The 25,401-nt window shown below is 41.1% G+C and overlaps 1 protein-coding gene across 2 annotated transcripts; it reads left to right on the top strand.

Annotated features, from left to right (window-relative positions):
- Nucleotides 1-7: 7 nt before the first annotated feature.
- Nucleotides 8-24,275, top strand: LOC110508659 (regulator of G-protein signaling protein-like). Of its 2 annotated transcripts, none has more exons than XM_036966072.1 (11): nt 8-178; nt 682-766; nt 949-1,078; nt 4,499-4,655; nt 4,821-4,959; nt 5,246-5,370; nt 5,530-5,666; nt 5,834-5,905; nt 6,499-6,574; nt 6,711-6,767; nt 23,906-24,275. In XM_036966072.1, exons 1-11 carry the CDS (start codon nt 108-110, stop codon nt 23,910-23,912), a joined length of 1,056 nt encoding a protein of 351 aa, XP_036821967.1. In that variant the 5' UTR covers nt 8-107; the 3' UTR covers nt 23,913-24,275. The 2 variants fall into 2 exon arrangements, with proteins under 2 accessions (XP_036821967.1, XP_036821966.1); XM_036966071.1 differs by lacking the exon at nt 23,906-24,275 and adding an exon at nt 6,867-8,582 and having other exon boundaries at nt 9-178.
- The last annotated feature ends 1,126 nt before the right edge of the window (nt 24,276-25,401 follow it).

Below are 25,401 nucleotides of genomic sequence, written 5' to 3'. Positions count from 1 at the left end.
CTAAACCCAGCATATTATTAACAAACATAATTTAAATCCCCTGTCTGTCTGTCATTGTAGAGGATTATCTTCAGTGCAGCGCCAACCTCATCTCTCAGATCCCCAAGATGAGATATGTTTCTCCGGACATAATTTTTGCAGCTCAGGATCTGGTTATCAAATCTCTGGAGGCAACCTGGTACTGAACCTTGATAAGTGATCCCAACTTATTTATTACAGCAGTTTATTCTATTATATGATGAGTTCATTTTAAATACCTCTTCTTATTAATACTACTCAACACATGTATGTCTGGGAATGTTTGCTATCTTTAGACACTATCTGCAGTGAGCAGGACACCTGCCTTTTACAATGTGTAGTTGGATCATAACATGTCCATAAAACATGCATATTTTCCAACAGATGTTTTACTGCATGGCTTCAAAGCATTAAGGTTTAATGGACACAGATGTTATTTTGTTGGACAAAATTGTGGTGTGCTCTTTTGTACAAAGTAAAAATGTTGTATAATTTATTATGTATGGTGCAGCAGCAGTGTAGCAAAACGGTAGGATGTTCTCTACAACAATATTTTTCTAAACTATTACTCCAAATATGGATTAATCTAGAATGTACCACCAAAAAAATATGAATCATTTTTTTGTTCTTGTTGTATTTATTGTGGACCTTATACTTCTGCAGGTTCAAAAAGTACCAAGATACCTTTCCTCCTTGTACCAATGTTACTGACACCAGCACAAGAACCATCGTCCTTACAAACAAACTAGTGAGTGGTCACCACTTTACCATAGCCGTATACCGACAGAGAGTTAGATGAACCTGTGTCAGCTGGGACATATGTTCAAACTTAGAATCTACTACTGAATACCTAATGTGGCACGTATCGTCTATATTTCTATAAGGTTAACTATTCTGTTATCACAAAATTCGTTCCTCCTTTTCTTATAGAAACATGTGTGGAGCGTCTTCTCCGGGTTCATCAAAAGCATCTGTAAATTCCGACATGCCATGAAGGACAATCTGACCAGAAGCAAGTTTGAGGGCTACCTCAGACACAACTGGCAAGACTTCTCTCTTCGTAAGTTCCCCTGTTTAGCTCTACCATTCCAGGACTTTACTTGTGATGTAGCTGATGTTATTAGGGCTAGAATCTGGGTGTTTTTCAACAGCATTTTATCATCCGTCGCCCACGTAACGTTAGTAACATGGTGATGGTGTTCTGGCACTCTAACGACAAGGAGGGTCTCTCTCCCTCCTAACATTGGCTCATAGTGGATAAACGAGTGCATCATTGGCCATGCACAAACTCTACGCATTTCCTCCTGTAGGGCTTGTCGTTGGTTCTTGTTCCCCAATGGCCCAAGAATCCATGGTTCTCGGATATCATTCGCTTGTTGGGCGGAGATCCGTGGTTGGGGGGGGGGGGTTCTGTTGTCTCAGGGCATGTCATATTATTCTGTACGTAAATCAGAGACACTCCATTTAGTATATGTTTCGTATGGTATGTATTCATTTGTGGATGTCCATCACCCAATTCGTATTATATGTTACAAATTCTAGCTAGGTGGCTAATGTTAGCTTGCTCGCTAACTTCAGCTAGGCTAGGGGTGAGTGTTAAGTGTTAGTGGGAGGGTTAGCTAAAAGGGTAAGGTTAGAGGAGGGTTAGCTAGCACGCAGAGTAGATACAAAGTAGGTGAAAAGTAGCACATCAGATAAAATTGTCCGTGATGAGATTCAAACTCGCGTTAACGTTATATGCTCACCCCAACCAACCACCCTCCTTTCGTGTATTGCCTTAAGTAAATATCTATCTTAAGTAACAATACCAAATGTAACATACCATACTTAATGGAGTTCTCGGATTTAGGTACAGAATATTACAAAATTCCCTGAGACCAGGTTGAGAGAGTTGGAAACTAGGGGTCTGGATGGCCAGAGCTTTACCTCCAAATGTATTGCTATTATTCAGCATGAGGCGTCTTCTATGAGGTTTAAAGGCGGTTGGCATCCCATTTTTTGCTTTATCGCCATCTACTAGACTGGAGTACAACTCCCTTATACTTTACTTGAAAAAGAAAAAAATACGAAATAAATATCCTACCATCTAACACTATACTCACTAAATTCAAAATGATATACAATACAATTAACACCACCCTACTCCACTAATTAAATTATTATTTTCCTACCTCATGCCATCACCCTGAAAGGATGGGACATCACCACTTAACACATCCAGTAACTCTTCTGCTGTCAAGTCTCGCACACCCAAATACCTCTGCAGCTGCCACCACAACCTCAATTTTCTGAGACTTCCGATCCATCCCTGCAGTACAATTGATAACCATTGCTATAAATGATAAAAATCAAATTTTACTGAAACTTAATTCACTTTTTGGCCTATCCCTCTGTACTGGTAAATCTCTACTACTCTCACCACTCCTCCCCATTAACCCATCATCCACTACTTTCTTCGCTGCCTCAGCATATGACAACTTCTGCACTACTCTAACCCTGGAAACCTCAACCTGCCTCTCTCGCACGGGACATTTCTGATCCCCAGCTCCATGGGCACACCTACAATTAACACATTCTACTACTTTTCCCAATACTACACTTTCTTTTGTCTCATGCCCTTCTGCACATTTCTCACACATTGGACCCTCCCTCCTACACACTGCTGCCATATGCCCATAAGCTTGACACCTGTAACACCGTAATGTATTCGGTACATACACTGCTACGGGATAACTTATATATCCTATATCCTTCACTTTGTCAGGCAAACACTCAATTTCAAAACTCAAAAGAACAGACAATGACTCTTCTGTTTCCCCACTCTCGCCACCCTGTCTGCGTCGCTTCAAACGACGACGTTTGGTCAACGTTTATATCTACTGCTACCCCAGTTATCACTTCTTTCATTGGTGCCCTTTTCTGGAGAACAAAACAGTTAACTTTTCTTGCCCCCATTCGTTTTACTTAGAGCGCATACTTCCTCTGCCCAGACATGCTCCATGGAAGGATTGTGTGCATTTAAATGGTGTGCATTTGAACTCTATTCTATTGTTGTTCTATTGTGGGCATTTTTTATGTTTCCACAGGAACTTTTTTGTTCGGGGTAGTTCATTCTCCACTTTGAAAGTGTAGATGCTTCCCTGCTCATGGCTTTAGCTTCGGCTAAGCGCATTGCGTTTTCCCACGAATGATCCGTGACTCTTTACGTACTCAGCTAGCTATCCCCTTCTAGCTTCTCCCTTTTTCCCAAACTTATTTGGACCGCGACACCACCATGTAAAAATAATAATAATTATGTAATCAATGGCCATTGTTACAATTTTTTATTGGGGCTATGGCAGTCTATAACAGATCAGCCTGAGTACTTAAAAAAAAATATTTCAGAGTTTCTCTCGTGCTACTCCGTTTTCAAATCAGGTGACCCCACATGGGTTCCTGATGCCTAGTTAAATAAAGGTTAAATAAATAAATAAAAACATTTTAAAAAACCACTGTGCTAGTGCGGTGGCGTCATGCCTATAAGGGGCACAGGGGCACGTGCCCCCTCAGATTTGTCCTGTTCATTTTTATTTATTTATTTCTGTAATACTACTAGCCACATTTTTATGAAGTTTGCTTTAGCTATCCCAGATACAGTAGGTTCCCAATCTCCCAACCTCATAACTAGCTACCAAGAAGATATTTCAGGCTATCAATCAAGTTAGAGTATATAGCTTGTCTAACTATCTTAGCTGGCATGCCTGCTGGCAAGGTTGGTAGACTTTAGAAAAGCAAGCAATACCTAAATGTACTGAAAATGACTCTCATTCCTTTCATTTCTTTTACCCAGATTTTAGCAGATATGTGGAGAAGCATATTTAGTTTCTTAAAAAACAAACAGCGGTCAGGAGGTTACAGACAGTTCAAGAGATATGGTTAGATATGCAGAAAAATATACTTACATTTTTTTTTTTTTACATAGGATTAAGCATAATGATTATGGCTATAGATTGCAGGAAAAAGCTGTTTCAGGTGTTTAAAAAATTCAAACTTCTCCAACTTACTCGCCCCCCTCTGGACCACCTACTAGCCATCCTCACGCATTTTGTACTCCCTCAGATTATTGGGCTGCATGATGCTCCTGCGCTAGTGTGACCAGCTTTTTTGTCTGTCCAGTCTGTGGGAAAGCTTTTTTAGCAACATCTCTTCCACAGGAGTATGGAGGCATATAGCACCAAGAAGCAGGAGTTTTCTAGTGGTATACGGTGTAGTGGGCGTCATTTAAGGGATTGACTGTTAGTGATATCTGTGCGGAGGTGAGCTTGGCATTACCCCACACTTTGGTGAGGTTTTATAGCTTGGATGCCACTATTTACTCTGCAGTTGACAGTTAGCTCTCAAGAACCCAGTTTACAGCTGCCCCCCATTGGGTTCTTAGACGATGGTACTGGTTCCTTCAGGATACAGTAGTTATATTCATTCATAACTTTACGTTTCTCAGGGTACATGCCATCAATGGGGAGCCGGCAAATTGAATCTGTTGACCTGTCCTCGGAGGAGGTAGACTCGTCCCACTTGAAGAGGCGAGTCATCAACCACAAACTGATAACAGTGGAGTTCCTTGTTAACGATCTGTCGTTCTACCTGGAGACAGAGAGGTGACTTTTGATTCATCTATTATAACTTCCTAAACTGAATATTGAGAGCATTTGTGATTTAGTTACTGGATGGGATGTATTTCTGGTTTGCCTACTCACCTGAAATGCATCATCAATAACTGACAAAGGAACTATATTTGTGTGTTTGCTGTGGTGCTGTATTAGTTTCAGGAACATGGCAGACTCGGGCACTATGATGGCGTCTGCGGGCATGTATGGGGAGAATGACAATGCTCTGCTACACCAGAAAGCAGAGATGATCATCAAGCTCTTTCTCAAGTCAGAGATCTCTCCCAAACTGAGGGTATGGTTTCTAAGTAACTCATCCACTGACTGTATCTCACCTCGGACCTCCCACGGGAACAGTCTTAACATATTAGAGCTGAGTGATAACATGTGTGAGATATTAAGCTTGCTCTTTACATTACAATTCAAGGTGGCTGATATTAAATTCAAAACTCAGGAGAACACAGACACCAGTTGGATATTTTTTATAATTTCGTCATTTTAAATACTTTATCTATCTCATCTATCTCATGATTCTGATCTACTGGTATCTGATAGTGTGTCCTCATTGTCTTATTTTACAGGTTAACATAGCAGAAACTGCCAGGGATTCCATCCAGCAGGCCTTTGCCATGGGCAAGGTGGACCGAGGGCTCTTCCATGAAGCCATCATGGTTGTCTTCCCTAACCTCATCTTCTGCTGGAAAAAGTGAGTGCGTGGGCAACACCTCATCCCAAGTGTGCCCAGCACCTTCTAAAACTCTCCCAACCTTTTGCCCAGAGGACTGATAAATTATGACTAAAGCCAAAAGTCTTTCCTTACCAAGGGATCTTGTACTATCCGATGATGACCCTGCTTGCCTTGCAGATTCTGTAGCCAAAAGGTGAAAAAAGGTATAGTCGGAGATAATTCTAAGAAAGAAGACTCCACCGAGCTTCATGACTACCTCCATCCCTTCAACTCTGACTGGTACCGGAAGGTACAAACTACCATGTCCATGATGGGTGAGTCCTGAGGGATGTTATTTCAACACAGTTCTTCATATAAAATGATTAACCCTTATAGAGCTAGGCTTATGTAAAGCAGTGGAAAGTATGCAATAGAAAGTATGCAGTGGTGTGTGTTTCTTTTTCAAAGTATCAATGAGATGTTCCTCTATCTCTGTCCACAGACGATTACACCACCCTTAGGTTTACTGTGCATGATGGTCTCAATCTGGTCCTGCCTCAAACCAGACTAGAATGTAAGAAACTTCGTCAGCCCATAATTGTGCAATACTGTGGGTTATTTTTTGCATTGTGATGGGCGGTTCTAGCCTTTTGAGGGTTTATTTCCTGCAATTCTATTCATTTTGCCATGAGGCAGAGATACATTCTACACATTTTTCCATGACTTATACCATGTTCACTATATCTGAGTGAGAGTGACTAACAAAATCAATGGGAGCCCCCTGGAGGTCAGGGCCCCTGGGTACGTGCCCTGTCGGTATTCAGCCATGGTTACTACAATTTTAGATAACTGGCTAGACTAACTTACCAATCCATTTTTTTAAAGCTGACATGGCTAATTGAGTGACTCTCAGTGGCTGACAAAATAAGAGAAAGCTGCTCATGCACAACTAAATTTCAAACTTGCGTATTCTACTATTCTAACTCTCAACAGTAAGTTGAGACCCCTACTGATTTCCAAAAAACATAGTGTTTTTTAAAATGTATTTATACATTTTTGGGGTTGTGCGCTCCCTAGCGGCCGGGGGCGCTAAGCGACCGCTAATGCTTGGAGCCGGCCTTAAGTGTCATACAATACACTGACCTGTCTGTGATGTTTATTCTGCAGTGTGTGCCAGTGTTCTCAGCCCTGCCAAGAGCTCCATGGCTAGGCGGAGATCTGTCTCTACGCCTGCCTCCTCTGAGTAAGTTCTAAGTTCCCAACCAACTGTCATAAGGCAGTGTTGACCCATGCTGTTTACAGTTCAGTTGTCTCTCTGGGTTTTTATTGTCTGAAGTACTTACCTGTACTTACTGTGCATCTTTAATAAATTCTCTTAGATTTCCACAACTGGAGGTGTCCAACCAACGCAGAAGGTCCATTGGTCCCTTTCTCAGGTAAGCCTATTAATGCACCTCATAGACCTTAGTGGTACATATATATTACAGCATTGCAAGAACTAAGAACTAAATCCATTTTGTTTTATGTCGTTGTAGTCCTCAAACGTCTCTGCCTCATTCTGACCTTACCCACTCATCTTCGGGATCCTTGCTCTCAAAAATCAAGGAGGACTAGTCTTATCTTTTGATAATACAAATAAAGACCATATATTTTCTATGTAAAAGTTGCATCAAGTGTATTTCCTTCAAATGGATAGTCAGGACAAGTCAGCACAAACAGCCACAGTACAGATGTGAATGTGGAAAGCCTTTTTTAAACATGTCTGATCATTCACCAGAAGGGGGAACCACTGACCAATACGGAACACTGCTATCAGCTCTATTATGGCGATGACATAGATTACTTGCCATATAGATTTGTAGCATGTTATGAAAAAGTCTAAAAATTGTTTTGGTAGTAATGCCTCCCATTCCATTAGGAAGAAAATACATAAACTTTAGTCAAACGTTTTTGGCTGACTGTGTGTTGTCTCATCCATGACAATAATCGCCCTACGGAGCTCAGTCCTCTTTGTCCCAGGAGATCCAGAGGTTTGTCTGAGGCTACGATGAGTAGGGACAAAGCATTAAGAGAGGTTCACTTTCCATACAGGTCTTTCATCCATGACACTCATCTTTCCCCCAACCTCGCCAACTGCACAGACTAGGTCCTCTCCTTCCTCTCAAAACACTTATCCCCTCTCTTCTATCAACCCTCCATCCCCCTCTCTCTACCTCTACCACCTCAACCCCCCGTTGTCCCGTGTCTCTCACATATCATTGTCTCGCCGTCCTCAGGACCTGTCTAACCCCAGGATAGGAGTCCACCTTAAAAACGTACAAGGCTTACAATGTGTCTCTTAGCTTTAAATGTCCTATGCATTATATCACTATGCCAATGACCCAAAGTCTTCTCCTGTGACATGTCACCACTAGAGCCGTAAAGCTAAAGGAGTCTTTTGGGATTCTGCTTCCTTAAACACTTTATTTGGATCATCGATAACCAAAGATTACATACATTAATTTATATGGCATCATTAAATACTATAAATTGTACTTCCTTCAGTGCCGTAACTCAGATCACAAAGTAGAAGATTTTCAGCATAACATTTTGTTTTATATTGTGGTACACTCAATATAAAACATATCATTTGTATGGTACATACTCGGAACTGAGTTTTAAGATGTGAGTTTTGAATGAAGACACTGAGATTGATTTCCCATGATGCTTTGCCCTCCTCTTCTATGTCAATAATGGAGCCGCTGACGGAGAAAGAGACTCAGTGCTATAGGCATCATGGGTTTTATTTAATCCAGCTTTGCTCTTCTTTGGGATAATAACTTTGTTGCTTCATTCCCGGGCCTTGCCTGTCAGCTTGACATAGCAATATCTCCCAACTGCACTGTTTCATAGTCAGTTTCATTTATTTCAAAACACCATTTCACACCCTGCTGGCTTTCGCTAGGTATTATACAGCGTTTGGGGAGAGGGCTGTAGATTGAATCGTGACAGAGACCGTGTCTCTTCCTGTGAAAAAATAAGTAAATGTTGTAAATGGCAGACTATATCAAATGGTTTTTTTTCTCCCCATAATGTTTGGGGTGTTTTCTGTTCTAGTCTCTTATATCCTTGTTGGTTGTCAAGACTTGATAAAATATTTCTTGTTCAAAAGGCATTGCCCCTCATTTTGTCTGCCGTTATTGTTGGATTTTAGCATACACTGTACATTTTGGTGATCTCCAAAGCAGTAGAAACCAATAAACATGTTTTTGAATCTCAAGCTTGTGATATTTGTTTATTTTTTAAATATTTTTTTTAAATCACTGAAGCTAAAATCAGAAGGGCTGATGTGATGTTTGTCGATTGGATTACTTTTTATTATTTATAATATTAGAAATGCCCAGTTAACTAGACATTTATTTGATTAAGATTTTAAATCCAGCTTCTTAATCCTCTCTGGTGTGTCCATTTCCCTTTAATGTTGTCTGATATTAGTCCTTCAATAAAAACCCAGCCACTGGCCAAAGTCAAATGATATACTGACATATTCTGCATCTCCCAGTGCCTTAGTGAGTAGCGAGACTAATGTCCTCTAAGCATGACTGTGATTAGGGAGTTTTGGAAAGGGACTGCTAGAGTTTTGGAGTTGCTTTGGCTAGGGACACAGCTGTTGTCCTCTTGGACACACAAACATGACATGGTTAAAGAGATGACATACTGTAATAAAAGTTAGCAATCAAACTTCTCAACGGAAGGTTTATTCTTGTGAGTGTTTGTGCTGTTTTCACAAAGCACATCACCAAACCAAACCTCTTACAACCACACCAATCCTGAAATAAATCTTCTCCACCAAACGCTTTGGCCCTAGTTCCAACATTAATAACATCCCCATCTCAGCAGAGATACCGACTGTAGCATACTGGAACTACTGCCTTGGCTTGGTTGCATTGAACAATTGCCAGGCAAAACCATTCTGACAACCGACAGGTATAGGTTTTAGTGTCTGTGAAATATTGATTTATACTTCATATCCTGTCTGTTTATGTTTTGATTATCTTCTGGCGCGTCCGTCCAGTTCCTCCAGGGGCCCCCTTATGGAACGAGCTGCCCAGGGCCGGGTGTGCCAGGCCAGCCGGTGGTCCTGCCTGTGGCTGGGTGGGTCTGCTGGGTCTGGTTCAGTCCCTCCTGCTGCTGCTGACATATCTGCTATGTTTATTAAGAGGATGACAAGTCTATCAGACCCCATAAGCAGGCTCTTATGTGCAGGAGTTCCTTTGTTACTTTGCGGGGAGGGTGTCATCAATCTTGCTGCCAACGCTACTCTCCTGAGCTGTTGATAGCAAACCAAGATTCCCTTCCTTTCTGCCTGGCCTCTTCCGCCTTTCCTTTCCTCGCCTCACAGGCTGGAGTCAGGCGTAGAGAGCAGGATCAGAGAGATAGGAACGTCTTTCCCGGCATTGAGAGCGCCTCAATCTGATGGGGGGAGCGACGGAGCTCCATCCACCACAGGTGGATAGGCTAGGTCTTGGAGTATGGGAAAATGTAATGAAAATATGTTGACAGGTGGTTTGAAAAAGAGGGACAGCCAGAGCTGTGACTGAACACATACATCTCTCTCTGTGTGTTTCACACACACGCAAATGCACACACACACACACATTCAAGTACATATCCACACACAGACCCATGCAAACACACATTTCCAGGCGATGGGACACAAATGATTTGTGTACCATGTATGCTTCACAATACCTTTTAAAAACCTGTATTCCAGTATTTAAATTTGGTCTTAATGTGTAATGACATCTCGTCGTCCCACACCCATCATGTAGCTAGTGGATCCTTAATTCCCCCTAACATTGCCACATGGGGTTGCTGTAGATTTATGTACTGTAACGGTAGTGTCTCCCATCCTCTACAGGACTCCCTGTACTGAGCCTGAGACAGACTCACTGTGTGTAACAGAGATGGACTATGATTTATGGACTCCCCACTCCAGGATTGGCTGAGGTCACTGACTCCATAAATGTATTTGATGAGTCTGTTATTTTAATCTTTCTTTAGTGAGGGGATGTTGGGCCACTGCCCAATCAATACTCAGGGCTATAGTACTGCCAAGATCTCTTATGATTACTTTTCATTGTTAAATATTTTAAAGTCAGGCTAAAATGGTAAAGAGAGATGAGAGAGTATAGGAGGAGAAAGAGAAGGTTAAACTGAAATTGTGGCTGTCTCTTCCTTGTTCGGCCCATAGAAATGGAAAAACTATTCTATAGAATTACTAATCTATTTCTACAGAACAGCCTCACAGACTAGATTTCCATTTTATTCTCAAATCGAGGCCAAGCTGTTTCATTCATAAGTCAACAATAGGCAATAACAGGGGAGGTGTGAGGCTGGGCTGCCTTTGTGTGCAAACTGTGCATACAACGCCAAGAATATCAAGTCAATCTCTCACATTAACGTTGGTAATTTGTTTGCTTACGGTTTCCCAGACACTGCATAATTGGCTAGGAGATATTGTTAGTTCAGGTGTTCCATGTAATTGAATTTTGTAATGACAATCCAGTGAATAAAATGGCTAAAGGATTATTAAAAGGAAGAATCGTGTATCTGAGGTTTCTTAGAAAGGGACCAATCAAACCTCTCCAGATTTGTGGATTCATTTCTATCTTCAATCAATGTGTAATTTAGATGCAATTATAGTCGCCTAATTGTCTGGCTAATGTATTTTACATAATCATGTGGAATATAATTATTTTTTTTGTAAAGTCCATAGTGGAATTGGTCTATTTGTGGGAGTCCACTTTAATTGATGGTAGTTCGTATTCCCCTTGGGTTTTCATTTTGATTATCACCGTGCTTAGTTGATGTTAGAGGAGCATAGTTTATTAAAAGCAAAAAAAATTAATCACCTGTCATATTTCAAATGTTAGAGGTGGTGTTCAATTATAATTTTGTCCCTGTGCAAATTATTTCATTTGCTAGAATTGTCAGGGTTATACAACTGGCATTGTACTTCAACTAATACAGATTTGTACCCTTTCATTTTCAAATGAGCCGTTGATTGCCTAGGTTTATTGTTCATTTTCCACGACTACTAATATGGCCTCCATATGTGAGAGTGTGTGAGAGTGTACTTCTGTGACTGTGTATGTCCCTCTTCATGTGCACATGTGTAAATAATAAGTGTACTGCATCCAGCTGGACAGAAGTGTTGACAGAGCAAGATTATATGTCTGATAGTAGTTGGGGGGAAAATCCTTGACTTGAGTTTGATTCAGCTGCCCAGTGCTGACCTGCTGCCTGGGCCCAATCAGTCACCTTGTCCTCCCTTTGACTTCTCACCCCCTGATCCTTCTCTCCAGCCCCAGAGGACCAAGAGAAAACAACCAGTGAGCAGCTCGCCTATCAACATCTCTAGCCTTCTCCTAATCACCTTCCAACTACTAAAACGCTTTAGTCACTTCCAAACTCCCAGTCTCCTCTCTGCTAGGAATTCAATTGGATGTGGAGAGGATTTGATATCTCAAGGCCGTAGGTCAGTGAACAATCGATGGGGGGACAAAAACAAATCACATGCTGCGAGGTAATGCTTTATATGCTTTCTTTTATGCTGGATTTAGGACCTCCTATGCATCATGTCTTCAACATCCGTCTTTTCAAATTTTATGATTGTGTATTTGCCTACAGCTGAACTCTTTGGGATAAGCCCTATCTGTTTTTCTTGCCATTTTTTAGACAGTGTGAGTAGCGCCTAACAACAATCACAGACAGAGATGTTCCAATGAAGTGACAGAGAGGCAGAGTTCTATTTGCCACAACTGACATCTTCATCCTATCACTTTCCTTGTTTCTGCACCTTTGTGAATGCTGGCATCTGTGGTGTTTCCATGTGGATACGCTGCAGTGGACTGGGAATTCGCAGCATTCAGACAAGGCCACAGCAGCTTGGGTAGGTGGAGAGGAGTGCTGTGCAGGCAGGAGAGAGTGAGAGGGAGAAAGAGAGGGGAAAGAGGGAGAGGGAAAGAGGGAGATGGAGAGGGAGAGGGAAAGAGGGGGAGAGAGAGAGATGTCTCTCCAAGACTGAACAAAACCAATACCTCCTTTGTGTTTTCGGTATTGCATCATGAATAAAGAGTGAAAAAGAGACAGCTAGTGAATAAAAGAACACGAGTCTGGAAAGACTATTGTAGCACTACAGTATACCCACTGAATAACAAAAACACAAATAGGAAAGGGAGAGAAAAATAAATTAAAAGGCCATGCAGCTACCAACCCATCAAACACATACCCCCGATAAATTCCAAAATATTTCTGCTCTCTCAGCTAGCTTACTCAATTTAATTAATTCCCCACAGTTTCAATTACATTTGAATATGATTTATACCAGCAAGTATACAAAGAATAGGCGAAAAAAAACAGCCTTGATAAATTCTAATTCCAAATCAAGTCTTGCCATGCATTTTTCCCTTGTACATTTTGTGATTGCTAAAAATGCAATACATAAAGTACTCTCCTAGTATTAAGATAATTAGAGAATTTATGAAATGTGATATTCTGAACCCCTGTAACTCGTTGCTTAATTAATTAGGCCATGTGACAAGCCATATTAATTTAATAGGATCCTGACATTGATATAACGCTTAGTATCATGTACAATGAATTACCTTATGCTTTGCTCTCATACGATACACAATGTACTGTATGTGCCTTATCTGTATGTTAGTTATGATCAGTGCACAGTGCATGCTTCTTTTTCTTGTCCTCAAAGGGTCATATCCCCCGCTCTGTTGGACATTTTGTAGTAGAGAAGAACTTGAGGTCCTGGTACACCCGCTAGCCTGTCAGTTCACAGCGTTTTAGCATTCTCTGAGGGGGAGAAACGGACGGTTCAAGACGACGACACCAGAGATTCTCCTTCTTCACGTCACACATCCATATGGATCAGTATCTAATTATCAACGTCCCCGCTTGCTATTTCTGCTCTAATTAGACAGTTAGACAAATGTGAAATAGATACATTTGTAGATACACTATAATTATCTTGGATTTTTACGATTTGCAAGACGTGAACTTCACATAATGGTTTTGGTCTAACCTCTTGGTCATTGCTAACTCAAATACATCCACTGGATCATTTAAAGGCCAGGTGCAGTCGAAAACGTGATTTCCTGTGTTTGATATATACACTACCGGTCAAAAGTTTTTGAACACCTACTCATTCAAGGGTTTTTCTTTATTTTTACTATTTTCTACATTGTAGAATAATAGTGAAGACATCAAAACTATAACACATACGGAATCATGTAGTAACCAAAAAAGTGTTAAACAAACATATTGGAGATTCTTCAAAGTATCCACCCTTAGCCTTCACAGCTTTGCACACTCTTGGCATTCTCAGCAAAGCTGTCATCAAGGGAAAGGTGGCCACATAGAAGAATCTCAAATATAAATTATATTTGGATTTGTTTAACACTTTTTTGGTTACTACGTGATTCCATATGTGTAATTTCATAGTTTTGATATCTTCACTATTATTCCACAATGTAGAAAATAATAAAAAAAATAAAGAAAAACCCTTGAATGAGTAGGTGTTCTAAAGGTTTTGACCGGTAGTATACGTTTTAAAAAGAAGTTGTGAAAGTTTTGATAATGCCCTTTTAGTGTAAGAGTTGTTTGAAAAGACTGCTTGACATTTCAGGCTGTTTTGGTGGGATGGAATTTTGGACCCCCTGGTGACATCATCAGGCAGTAAATTGGTTAATAGACCAATTTGAAAGACAGTTCCAAACTTCTCTGCCAATAACAGCTCATTTTCAGTTTTCCCTCCCCACTCAGACCACTCCCAGACAGTCCAAGCAAAATTCTTGCTTGAAAAAATTATCTTTGATAAGAAACTATTTTTGTTTCTTTTTGAACATTTTAATTGAAAACAATAACACTAACGGTATTATATGTTACCCAGAAATGATTTGATATTGAGATAAAAACAATGTTTCTTTTCTCAATTTTTGGGGGGGAATTTTACCCCCTTTTCTCCCCAATTTCGTGGTATCCAGTTGTTAGTAGTTACTATCTTATCTCATCGCTACAACTCCCGTACGGGCTCGGGAGAGACGAAGGTCATGCGTCCTCCGAAACACAACCCAACCAAGCCGCACTGCTTCTTAACACAGCGCGCATCCAACCCGGAAGCCAGCTGCACCAATGTGTCGGAGGAAACACCGTGCACCTGGCGTCCTGGTTAGCGTGCACTGTGCCCGGCCCGCCACAGGAGTCGCTGGTGTGTGACGAGACAAGGATATCCCTACCGGCCTAACCCGGACGACGCTAGGCCAATTGTGCGTCGCCCCACGGACCTCCCGGTCGCGGCCGGCTGCGACAGAGCCTGGGCGCGAACCCAGAGTCTCTGGTGGCACATTGCCCTAGACCACTGCGCCACCCGGGAGGCCCCAATGTTTATTTTCTATGAGATAAGAACCTGGTATGCATTACATCGTCTGTATCCAGCATGTGTTGTACTGTAAGGGATGGTACTGTAAAGACTCAGTTGAGACATCAATTCAGTCAGTGTTATACCTAGAATTACATATAGAACAATGAACAGCGATTTATAGGATCTCTGTTGTGCCAAACAATTAGGCAACAGAGCAGCGCTTCTTAAAGGGTTCTTCAGTGCAGGTTTGTAAATCAAACACATCAGTATCAAGCATCAAATAGCCTTTTTGTGTATTACATCTCAACATCCTAAATGATGACATGGTTATCTTGTTGGTAATTGAAGGACAGTAGTTATGTCCTTGAGGGAATAACTTAGGTGTAATTTGCTCCCTACGAATTCCAATGTCTTCAGTTATTTTCATTTGTATAGGCAGAGTATGTTTGTACTGGGCTCAGATGGTAAACTGGTTTACAGAGCCTGTTGTGTTGCCAGCAACCCACAGTTTCTGACCCTGTCCTCTTTTGTCCTTACTGGTGCTGTGCTCAGTTTTTCTCCATCTCCAAGGCAACCACCAGTGCATGCCATTGTGTTGGTGTTAGTTTGTCCACTGCTAAGGTGTTGCCTTCGTGTTTGATCACCCCCAGCGCAGCTTTGTCTTTGAGGCCCCATCTTAGCCTCTAAAGCCTTTTAATTACACTGTTTGCCATTAATTCATAGGGCTCTGGTTAAAAGTAAGGCACTATATAGGGTGGGTGGGGGTCAGATGGGGAGAGAGCAGTGCCTGCCTACGGTGCTTGTTTTCTTTGTGACTCTGTTCGATGTATTCCTGTCTGTGGGACAGCCAATTGGGAACATTTTGGAGACGTATGGTCAAACAGAAGCCACAGCAACACAAAAGCTTTGGGAACCTCTCTGCGTCTGCATTGCCCATTTCCCACAGTCTACCAGCATGCCATACAGTACGTTCTGTGCCCAAGCTAAAGTACTGCCCTCCCAACCGTTACCCACATACTGTATCAAAGGGTCCTTTCACTCAGCAGGCAGCGGGCACAGTGACATTTGCCTAGTGCTGAATAGAAAGCATGTGGAATACATTTTGTAGGTGATTACACTGCATGACAACAGTGTGAAAACATACACTATATACATAAGTATGTGGACACCCCTTCAAATGAGTGGATTCAGCTTTTTCAGCCACACCCGTTGCTGAAAGGTGTATAAAATTGAGCATACAGCCATGCAATCTCCAAAGACAAATATTGTCAGTAGAATGGCCTGACAGAAGAGCTCAGTGACTTTCGAAATGGCACCGTCATAGGATGCCACCTTTCCAAATAGACAGTTCGTCAAATTTCTGCCCTGCTAGAGCTGCCCCGGTCAACTGTAAGTGCTGTTTATTGGAGACGTCTAGGAGCAACAACGGCTCAGTTGCGAAGTGGTAGGCCACACAAGCTCCCAGAACGGGACCACTGAGTGCTGAAGCACGTAGCGACACTCACTACCAAGTTCCAAACTGCCACGGGAAGCAACTTCAGCACAAGGACGAATCTGGGTTTGGCAGATGCCAGGAGAACCCTACCTGCCCCAATGCATAGTGTCAACTGTAAAGTTTGGTGGAGGAAGAATACGTTTCTGGGGCTGTTTTTCATGGTTCAGGCTTGGTCCCTTAGTTCCAGTGAAGGGGAATCTTAACGCTGCAGCATACATTGACATTCTAGACGATTCTGGGATTCCAACTTTGTGGCAACAGTTTGGAGAAGGCCTTTTACTGTTTAAGCATGACAATGCCCCCGTGCACAAAGTAAGGTCTATATGGAAATAGTTTGCCGAAATCAGTGTGGAAGAACTTGTTTGGCTTGCACAAAGCCCTGACCACCACCGCATCGAACACCTTTGGGATAAATTGGAACGCCTACTGCGAGCCAGGCCTAATTGCCCAACACCAGTGCCCGACCTCACTAATGCTCTTGTGGCTGAATGGAAGCAAGTCCCTGCAGCAATGTTCCAACATCTAGTTGAACGCTTTACCAGAAGAGTGGAGGCTGTTATAGCAGCAAATGGGGGACCAACTCCATATTAACGCCTATGATTTTGGAATGAGATGTTCAAAGAGCAGGTGTCCACAAAATCTGTACAACTGAATTAAGTTATTCATTGAATAAAAAGAAAACCATTAAAAATAAGTATTTCATACTATCGGATTATTTGTGACACTTTCCTTCAAATGACAACAAAGTGTCAACATTTTAATTAAGCAATTTACTTCCCATAAGAAATAGCTATTTGTTTTTATCTGTGTCAGTGGTAAACACTATAGGCCTGTATTGTGAATGTAGATAAATGTAATTGTAATGGTTTAAGATGATTTTCAATTGTTTGATTGACAGTGCCAGATCAAAGTATTCCTGTCATGTAGCTCTACACGTTTTCTGTCAGAAATAATGGATAATGCTTCTCCTCCATTATATGCTTTTACCATTTTCCTGCAAAGAAATGCGAATCTAATTCTTGCTGAGAAAAGCCATGTATTGTAGTTTAGGGGGACGATGGTGCATGGATTTAACAATCAATAATACTGAAAGCCCTTTAAAATAGCAAGAAATAATATCTGAGGCTAATGTGCCACAAATTCTCATCTAAGACCCGGCGTTCTAACCTTCTTAGCGCAGCCCCTTGAGGAAATGGGAGATTTGATTAGGAATTCGTTAGCAGGCTTCTATTTTTATGCTGATGACACACTTTCTCCTCCCGGGCTCCCGATGTTGCTGGCTCTTGACTTTCTCACCGTCTTTCTAAAACTAGATCAGCTCTTTACCACAATGTTGAAACGTGACATGAAGTTCACTGACTCAAAGTACACAGAGGTGCAGAGTGATACCAGTAGAACTGAGGAAATGGGGAATGGAGAAGAAAAAAAAGGCACTTTCTTTCATCTAGTATGGTCACACGTTGACTTCATTCATGAGCTTGAATTTTTAAAATAAGAAACAGCTACAAACCACATACAGATATAATTTAGATTTGACTCTTTATTGTCCTGTGTGTAGCCCTATTGATTTGACTCTTTATAGTCATGTGTGAGGCTTGATTAGCCCTATTGATTTGACTCTTTATTGTCCTGTGTGTGGCTTGATTAGCCCTATTGATTTGACTCTTTATAGTTCTGTGTATGGATTGATTAGCCCTATTGATTTGACTCTTTATTGTCCTGTGTGTGGCTTGATTAGCCCTATTGATTTGACTCTTTATAGTCCTGTGTGAGGCTTGATTATCCCTATTGATTTGACTCTTTATAGTCCTGTGTGTGGCTTGATTATCCCTATTGATTTGACTCTTTATAGTCCTGTGTGTGGCTTGATTATCCCTATTGATTTGACTCTTTATAGTCCTGTGTATGGATTGATTAGCCCTATTGATTTGACTCTTTATAGTCCTGTGTGAGGCTTGATTATCCCTATTGATTTGACTCTTTATAGTCCTGTGTATGGATTGATTAGCCCTATTGATTTGACTCTTTATAGTCCTGTGTGTGGCTTGATTATCCCTATTGATTTGACTCTTTATAGTCCTGTGTATGGATTGATTAGCTCTATTGATAAAAGTCACAAAGGATTCACAAAACCAAAACACAGAGCAGAATCGAAGTCACGGCCTACCCAATCAGGCTGGTTTAAAATATATAAAAAATTGAAATAAATTATTTGTTGTATTGTCTCCTGGCTAATTAGACATTTAGAAAATGCAGTAGGAAGATCATGGGATCTAATTGGCTATATCTCAATCATATGGCAAATAGCAAGCGGATAGCCTACAGTTGGGAAAGCCGACCTATTGCAATATTTCAAAATCCAATTGCAGTATAATTATTTAAGCATGAAGTGTAGTGTAGTTGATTTTTTTTTTCTAGGCCTAGTCTACACCAGGACTAATCTCTTGGCACTATCAGAGAGTGTCGGCCATATCCTCTGTGAGTGCACGTATTCAATGTCTTTATTATTGGTTGAGTCGGTGCCACTGGAAAGTTTAGGACAGTAATTTCCTCCTCCAGTCAAGATGGACGTCATAAGGTACAACGCGCCTCCCCTTTGTGCAGGCCTAGATTAGATGGTTACATTCAAAACGAGGTCGTTTTTATTGATCTCAGTTTGTCAGTGTCAGTGGAGTAGCCTAAGCCCACCCTGTCATTTTTGTAGTAGCCTATCAAAGAGTCTGATAATGTCTCCGACACATTTCTACGACACTTTACATAATGTGTTCATAAAAAATATATATTCTAGATGAAGCTGAGCTAATCCCTCAAACATGAACCTCACTCGCCGCCTATAAAGTTGTGTATTTCATTGTTTGTTTACTGTCGGACTCGGACAGTCGGCCTGTTTTGTCAGCGGTGTTGTTGTAAGCGGTTGTAACTTGTGTAGTTGCGCTGCCTATTTAGCACCTAATAAGGCCTAACAACAGGCTTGTTTTCCAAGGGGAATTTGTGTTATTTCATGGTCACATTTATCATGTGTTATATGTTACATGATCCAATGTGATTGAAACAAATTTTCACTTAAATATATTGAGGTATTTCTGCTGTATTTCTGCTGAAAGATGTTGGCCCAGTCACTTTTATTTAGGTCCAGCCACACGGCAATATCTGCCTGCACCACTGACACAGAGCTAAACAGTTTTGTTGATATTCAGCATGTTTGTATTGTGTGTATGTCCCATCATGTTTGGAGCAGATTACAGTGTATCTGTCCACAGCCCCTCCTCCCCTGGCTCTGTCTTCTCTGTGGTTCAGGTATTGTGTCCTGGCCAGGCAGGCAAACATACCCTTTTCACACTATCATGCCAGACCAAACTGTACTGTGCAGGCTTGGTTATATTCCTTTCACAGCACAGTTCCAGTAACTATGGTGGTTGCGTAACCAGGCCGGCACAATACAGTTAGACTCTGCTTGGTTCGGCTGAGTAGTGTGAAAAAGGTAACTGGCTTGCCTTGCAGCCCATAGGCCCTGGGTGCTGAGGGAACAGACAGATAGTCACTAGCTGGCCGCAGCATTTGTTTCCCATTGAAAAGGATTACAGATCCTGACGGCCATGATTAATCACCCAGCGGCAGACATCTGAATACGGTCCGGGAAAGGTTCAACTTTTTAATTCATCCCACACGCAATCTATTGAAACCAGCTGTTGGCGGCTCTCCTCTCTCCCTCTCCTAATTTACCTCTCTCTTTTCTTCTCAGTGACCACCACCTTCCACCATCTTTCTCTCCTCATCCATGCCTCACATAATTATCTAGGGAAGACTGCTTGTTGCAATTGTGTTGGTTTTGGACATCATTTGGGGCTCTTTTTTTGTTCGAGATGGGTTTCTTTCTTCCTTTGTGAGAATAGATAATTGACTTTTTTGTTGAGCCGTTTTGGGATCACTGTTCTGTCAGCAATGAATGACCTTTATGGAGCTCTGTGCATCATATTGTTTTGTGTGTGTGCGTGTGCGCGTGCGTGCGTGCGTGTGCGTGCACAATCCTACCTAGGAAAATACAGTCCTCCTCAGTACCAGGTGTGAAGACATTAAAGTCAAATAACCTTTAAAAAAAACATTTTCTTGTGAAACAATTATTCATATTTAGGGGTCATTATCCTGTAGGTACCTTTATGTTAGAGGCAGAGGTGCCACCATACTTATAACCAGCAGCCATATAATCAGGGGAGTCATATTAAGAGTCAGCAGGTTATATGGTACAGCCTGAAATCCCAGGAGCCAAATGAACAGGGACAGCTACACTGCTTAATGCAACGTAGCCTAGCAACAGATACCGTGATGGCTGTTGGAAACATACTCTCATATTTATGTTTACATGAGAGAATGATTTGTCTGTCAGCCTGATGGTTCCTAATGTTCTTCTCCCAGGAGCATTCTCTCTGCAGCGAACGCTGGCTGACACTCACCCTTAAGGACAGCCTGTCCCTTCCTCCCTTCCCAAAAGTCATGAATAGTTAATGTTTTAATACTGCAAGTATGCAAATAATGGAAATGGCATTTGATGTGGAGCAGGGTGGTTTGAAATGCACTGAAAACAAGTGCATTGAAAATGTATGTGAAACCGTAAGAAGTTGAGAACTTACTGCGTCAAGAGAAGGCCTGTTGACTGGATCAATAAGTAAGCTCTATAAATATAATATGTAGGAGCAAGGAGAGAAGGTCGTTCTACAAAGAGCCCTATTCTTCATACCTGAGAATTTGGTGTCATCATGTCATCCCCATATTGGCATTATAGTATCGTCTTAACACAAGCCGGGAACTATCTCCACTTTTATTAATAACGTTTTATTCTGGTTCGGTCACATGCTGAGGAAAAACTCCTGGTCCTGTACTGTATCTATAACATCTTGGGCCTGTTTCCCGGTTTTGCATTGAACATGCTTTTTACATAGTCTATAGGCTTAAACGTGTCCAGAAAAGTGACCCATACAGTAGCCTATATGTACTGTATATGACTTAACTGATCTCCTCCCTCTCTTCACTGTATGCAGAGGTCCTCTAGGGACACACAAAGCCTACATCAACTCAATTAACTGGGCACCGCCTGAGTATTACCATCAGAGATTAGATTTCAATGTGCGTTGTTTACCGGAGAAGAGTGGTTCGTAGAATAATATCTTTACAATTTGTGTTAGAGAAAAGTGATGATGTTATCGTAGCGCAGAACAATAAAGATAGACCTACTCCTGCTTTAAAATAAAAAGTGTTATTATTATGTTATTTTATTTCTTCTTTGTTTGTACAAGTTTGCTCAGTCTGTTTATTGAAGGAAATGTTATTTCTGTATGTGAAGTATGCCTGTCTGATTTTTGTCAAATGCCACACACAAAAAGACTTGCTCCTGCGTCTGGCTAAGTGATAATGTCTTATGTAAGGGCTTGAAGAAGTAGAAAGTCAACCTTTTGTCGTAGTAGGGTTTATACCTACATTCCTCTACTGTACACTGGGGAAAGTTGTGATCTTGTCTCCATGGTTACATAAGTGCTTTTGAACTGGTGGGAACCAGATCATGTGGCTGATGGACTTTTCAAATCAAACTTTTTTTTAAATAGCACATTTGTTACACTGAAAGGATTTCAAAGCAATACGTTTTCTAAATTAGATTAATTTAAATAATAAAACAATAATTTAAAAAAAATGTGGACATGAGAGACTAATAAATAAAACATTATACAGTACCAGTCAAAGGTTTGAACACATCTACTCATTCAAGGGTTTTTCTTTATTTTTACTATTTTCAACGTTGTAGAATAGTCGTGAAGACATCAAAACTATGAAGTAACACATATGGAATCATGTAGTAACCAGAAAAGTGTCAAATAAATCAAGATGTATTTTATATTTAAGATTGCCTTGATGACTGCTTTGCACACTCTTGGCATTCTCTCAACCAGCTTCCCCTGGAATGCTTTTCCAACAGTCTTGAAGGAGTTCCCACATATGGTGAGCACTTGTTGGCTGCTTTTCCTTCACTCTGCCGTGCAACTCATCCCGAACCATGTCAATTGGGTTGAGGTCTGGTGATTGTGGAGGCCAGGTCGTCTGATGCAGCACTCCATCACTCTCCTTCTTGGTCAAATAGCCCTTACAAGGCCTGGAGGTGTGTTGGGTCATTGTCCTGTTGAAAATCAAATGATAGTCCCACTAAGCACCCCCACACCATCACACCTCTTCCTTCATGCTTCACAGTGGGAACCACACATGCGGATATCATCTGTTCACCTACTCTGCGTCTCTCACAAAGACACAGCGGTTGGAACCAAAATTCTCAAATTTGGACTCATCCGACCAAAGAACAGATTTCCACCGCTCTAATGTCCATTGCTCGTGTTTATTGCCCCAATCATGTCTATTCTTCTTAATGGTGTCCTTTCGTAGTGGTTTCTTTGCAGCAATTCGACCATGAAGGCCTGATTCACGCGGTCTCCTCTGAACAGTTGATGTTGAGATGTGTCTGTCACTTGAACTCTGAGCATTTATTTGGGCTGCAATTTAAGGTGTAGTTAACGCTAATGAATTTATCCTCTGCAGCAGGGGAAACTCTGGGTCTTCCATTCCTGTAGTGGTCCTCATTAGAGCCAGTTTCATCATAGCGCTTGATGGTTTTTGCGACTTCAATTGAAGGAACTTTCAAAGTTCTTGAAATGTTCCATATTGATCATCTTCATGTCTTAAAGTAATAATGGGCTGTCATTTCTCTTTGCTTATTTGAGCTGTTCTTGCATAATATGGACTTGATATTTTACCAAATAGGGCTATCTTCTGTATACCACCCCTACCTTGCCACAACACAACTGATTGGCTCAAACGTATTAAGAAGGAAAGAAATTCCACAAATTAACTTTTAACAAGGCACACCTGTTACTTGAAATGTATTCCAGGTGACTACCTCATGAAGCTGGTTGAGAGATTTCCAAGAGTGTGAAAAGCTGTCATCAAGGCAAAGGGTGGCTACTTTGAAGAATCTCAAATATAAAATGTATTTTGATTTGTTTTACACTTTTTTGGTTACTATGAGATTCCATATGTGTTAATTCATAGTTTTGATTTCTTCACTATTATTCTACAATGTAGAAAAGAGTAAAAATAAAGAAAAACCCTTGAATGAGCAGGTGTGTCCAAACTTTGACTGGTACTGTATATAGAATGGAAGAAAATAATCAAATAGATAGTATGATTAAAAGCACCCTAAGTAAAAGCACGGCTAAAAAAGGTGTGTCTTAAGATTTTTCTTAAAAATGGCTACAGTTTCTGAGGCCCTCAGATCCTCCTGCAGGCTGTTCCAATGGCCAGTACCATTGTGGCTGAAAGCAGCCTCAGCAAACGTTTTGGTTCTGACCTTTAGAACAACCAAAATACCAGTGCCAGAGCATCTGAGGAACAGCTGAGAGCACATATCTTCAAAGCATATCAGACATGTATTTGGGTGCAAGGCCATGTAGTGCTTTAAAGATCAATAAAGTGATTTTAAAATCAATTCTAAAGCTAACAGGCAAACAATGCAGGGACTTTAAAATAGGTGTTATGTGAGCGTTACATGGACTTCTACATGTCACTTCCTCTTTTTATTTTCCTGACCACTGCTGATGTGTTGATGATTTTCTGGTGCTTTACAGCAGCTGAAGCATCAGCCAGGTGGGTGCTACACTGTCGGTAATGGAGGATCCGCTACCTATGGAGGTGTGGATACCATGGAGGATCTGTAAACGTCGATCAAGGCGATGGGCCCTGATGAAGAGCTCCTGGCTTGTCTGGCAGGCTGTCTTTCTCCCTCGCTGTACTGTATCATTGATGCGCCCTCCGCTAACACCATACTGACTTTTCCAAACTGCCTCAACACTATTAGTTTTCCATCTTTCATTTCTTGTTCATTGAAGAATGATATTTTTTGTTAACAAGAGGACCATAATTTAAATAAATGTCAAAACTTTTTTTACGCTTTCCTAAATGGTTTTTAAACATATTGTATCCACATGTGTAGTTGTATTGTGTTTTTAAACTAATTCAAATACATCATTTCATAAAGAAGCATACTGCACTTGACTTGTTGTTGAATTTAGGATTGGCAGAATGACAAGGTGTCATCTCATCCAATGAAAGTCATATAAAACTGTCAGTCTGTCATTACGAAACAACAGAGTGCATGAATACAGCTTTGACTACATGCTAATGGCTTCCCCTAACGGTCGATCATTGCTGTGTTGTTAGCCACATGCTAATGTGTTTATATTATATGAGAGCTCCTCAATGGCATGCTGTTAGCTTTATGCTAATGAAGTAAAAAAAGCGTTAATCACTGCTGCGCTGTTTGCCACATGCTCGTCTATTGCTACATCATCACGGCGATGTGTTCCAGAGGTTAGCAAAACAGTGGCGTAACACATGATCGCTCTTTATGAGTCTGGGGCCAGGAAGAGAGAGAGGGCCCTCAGACGACGCTAAAAAGACGCTAATGACAAGCCATTCAACGCAATCCAATTATGCAAAAGGAGCCTAAACAATTCCATCATCCCCTAAATTAGATTGTCCTAATGAGATGAAGGCACCAATTAATCCTGCATTAATTTCTACAGCTCATTTTCCCCCAGAAAATACTCTAAAATGCAAATACAAACCAGAGAAGAGACGGATAGGTGCCCTTCTGCAGGGGTTTTGGAGCAGTTTCAGATCATTTGTTGTGTTTTGGGTTTAATTGAGCTTAGCACAGAGGTGCATCAAAAAGGAAGAAATATAACATAAGGAAGGGTGGTGGACATTTAAATTGATTGCACTGGGTTCAGTTTGAGGAAAGGGTTGCGGGGTCTGGGAAAATATCCCCAACATACTAACTGATTCTGACCAACTCAGGAGAGTGAGAAGAGCATCAGAAGAGTCAACAAAGGTATGTCTGGCTGTGCCCTAGTCAGAATTTAAAAACAAAGCAATTAAGAATTTTGTTCGTTATCATCCTCACATTCCAAATTGTTTGCCTGCCAGCTGTCTAGAGTTGTGATAATTGAGTGATTTGACACATTTTTACAACAGCTTTCCCGAAACAAACTCCCCATCACCAGTGAGCTCTTATTTACAGAAAGGCACAATTTAGAAAGCTGTGATTCACACAGTTGGTTTG

This window comes from Oncorhynchus mykiss, chromosome 28 (genome assembly GCF_013265735.2).
Source record: "Oncorhynchus mykiss isolate Arlee chromosome 28, USDA_OmykA_1.1, whole genome shotgun sequence".
Lineage (NCBI taxonomy): Eukaryota > Metazoa > Chordata > Actinopteri > Salmoniformes > Salmonidae > Oncorhynchus > Oncorhynchus mykiss.
The sequence above is the reverse complement of the archived record's forward strand: the minus strand, read 5'-3'. Positions and strand labels throughout refer to the sequence as shown.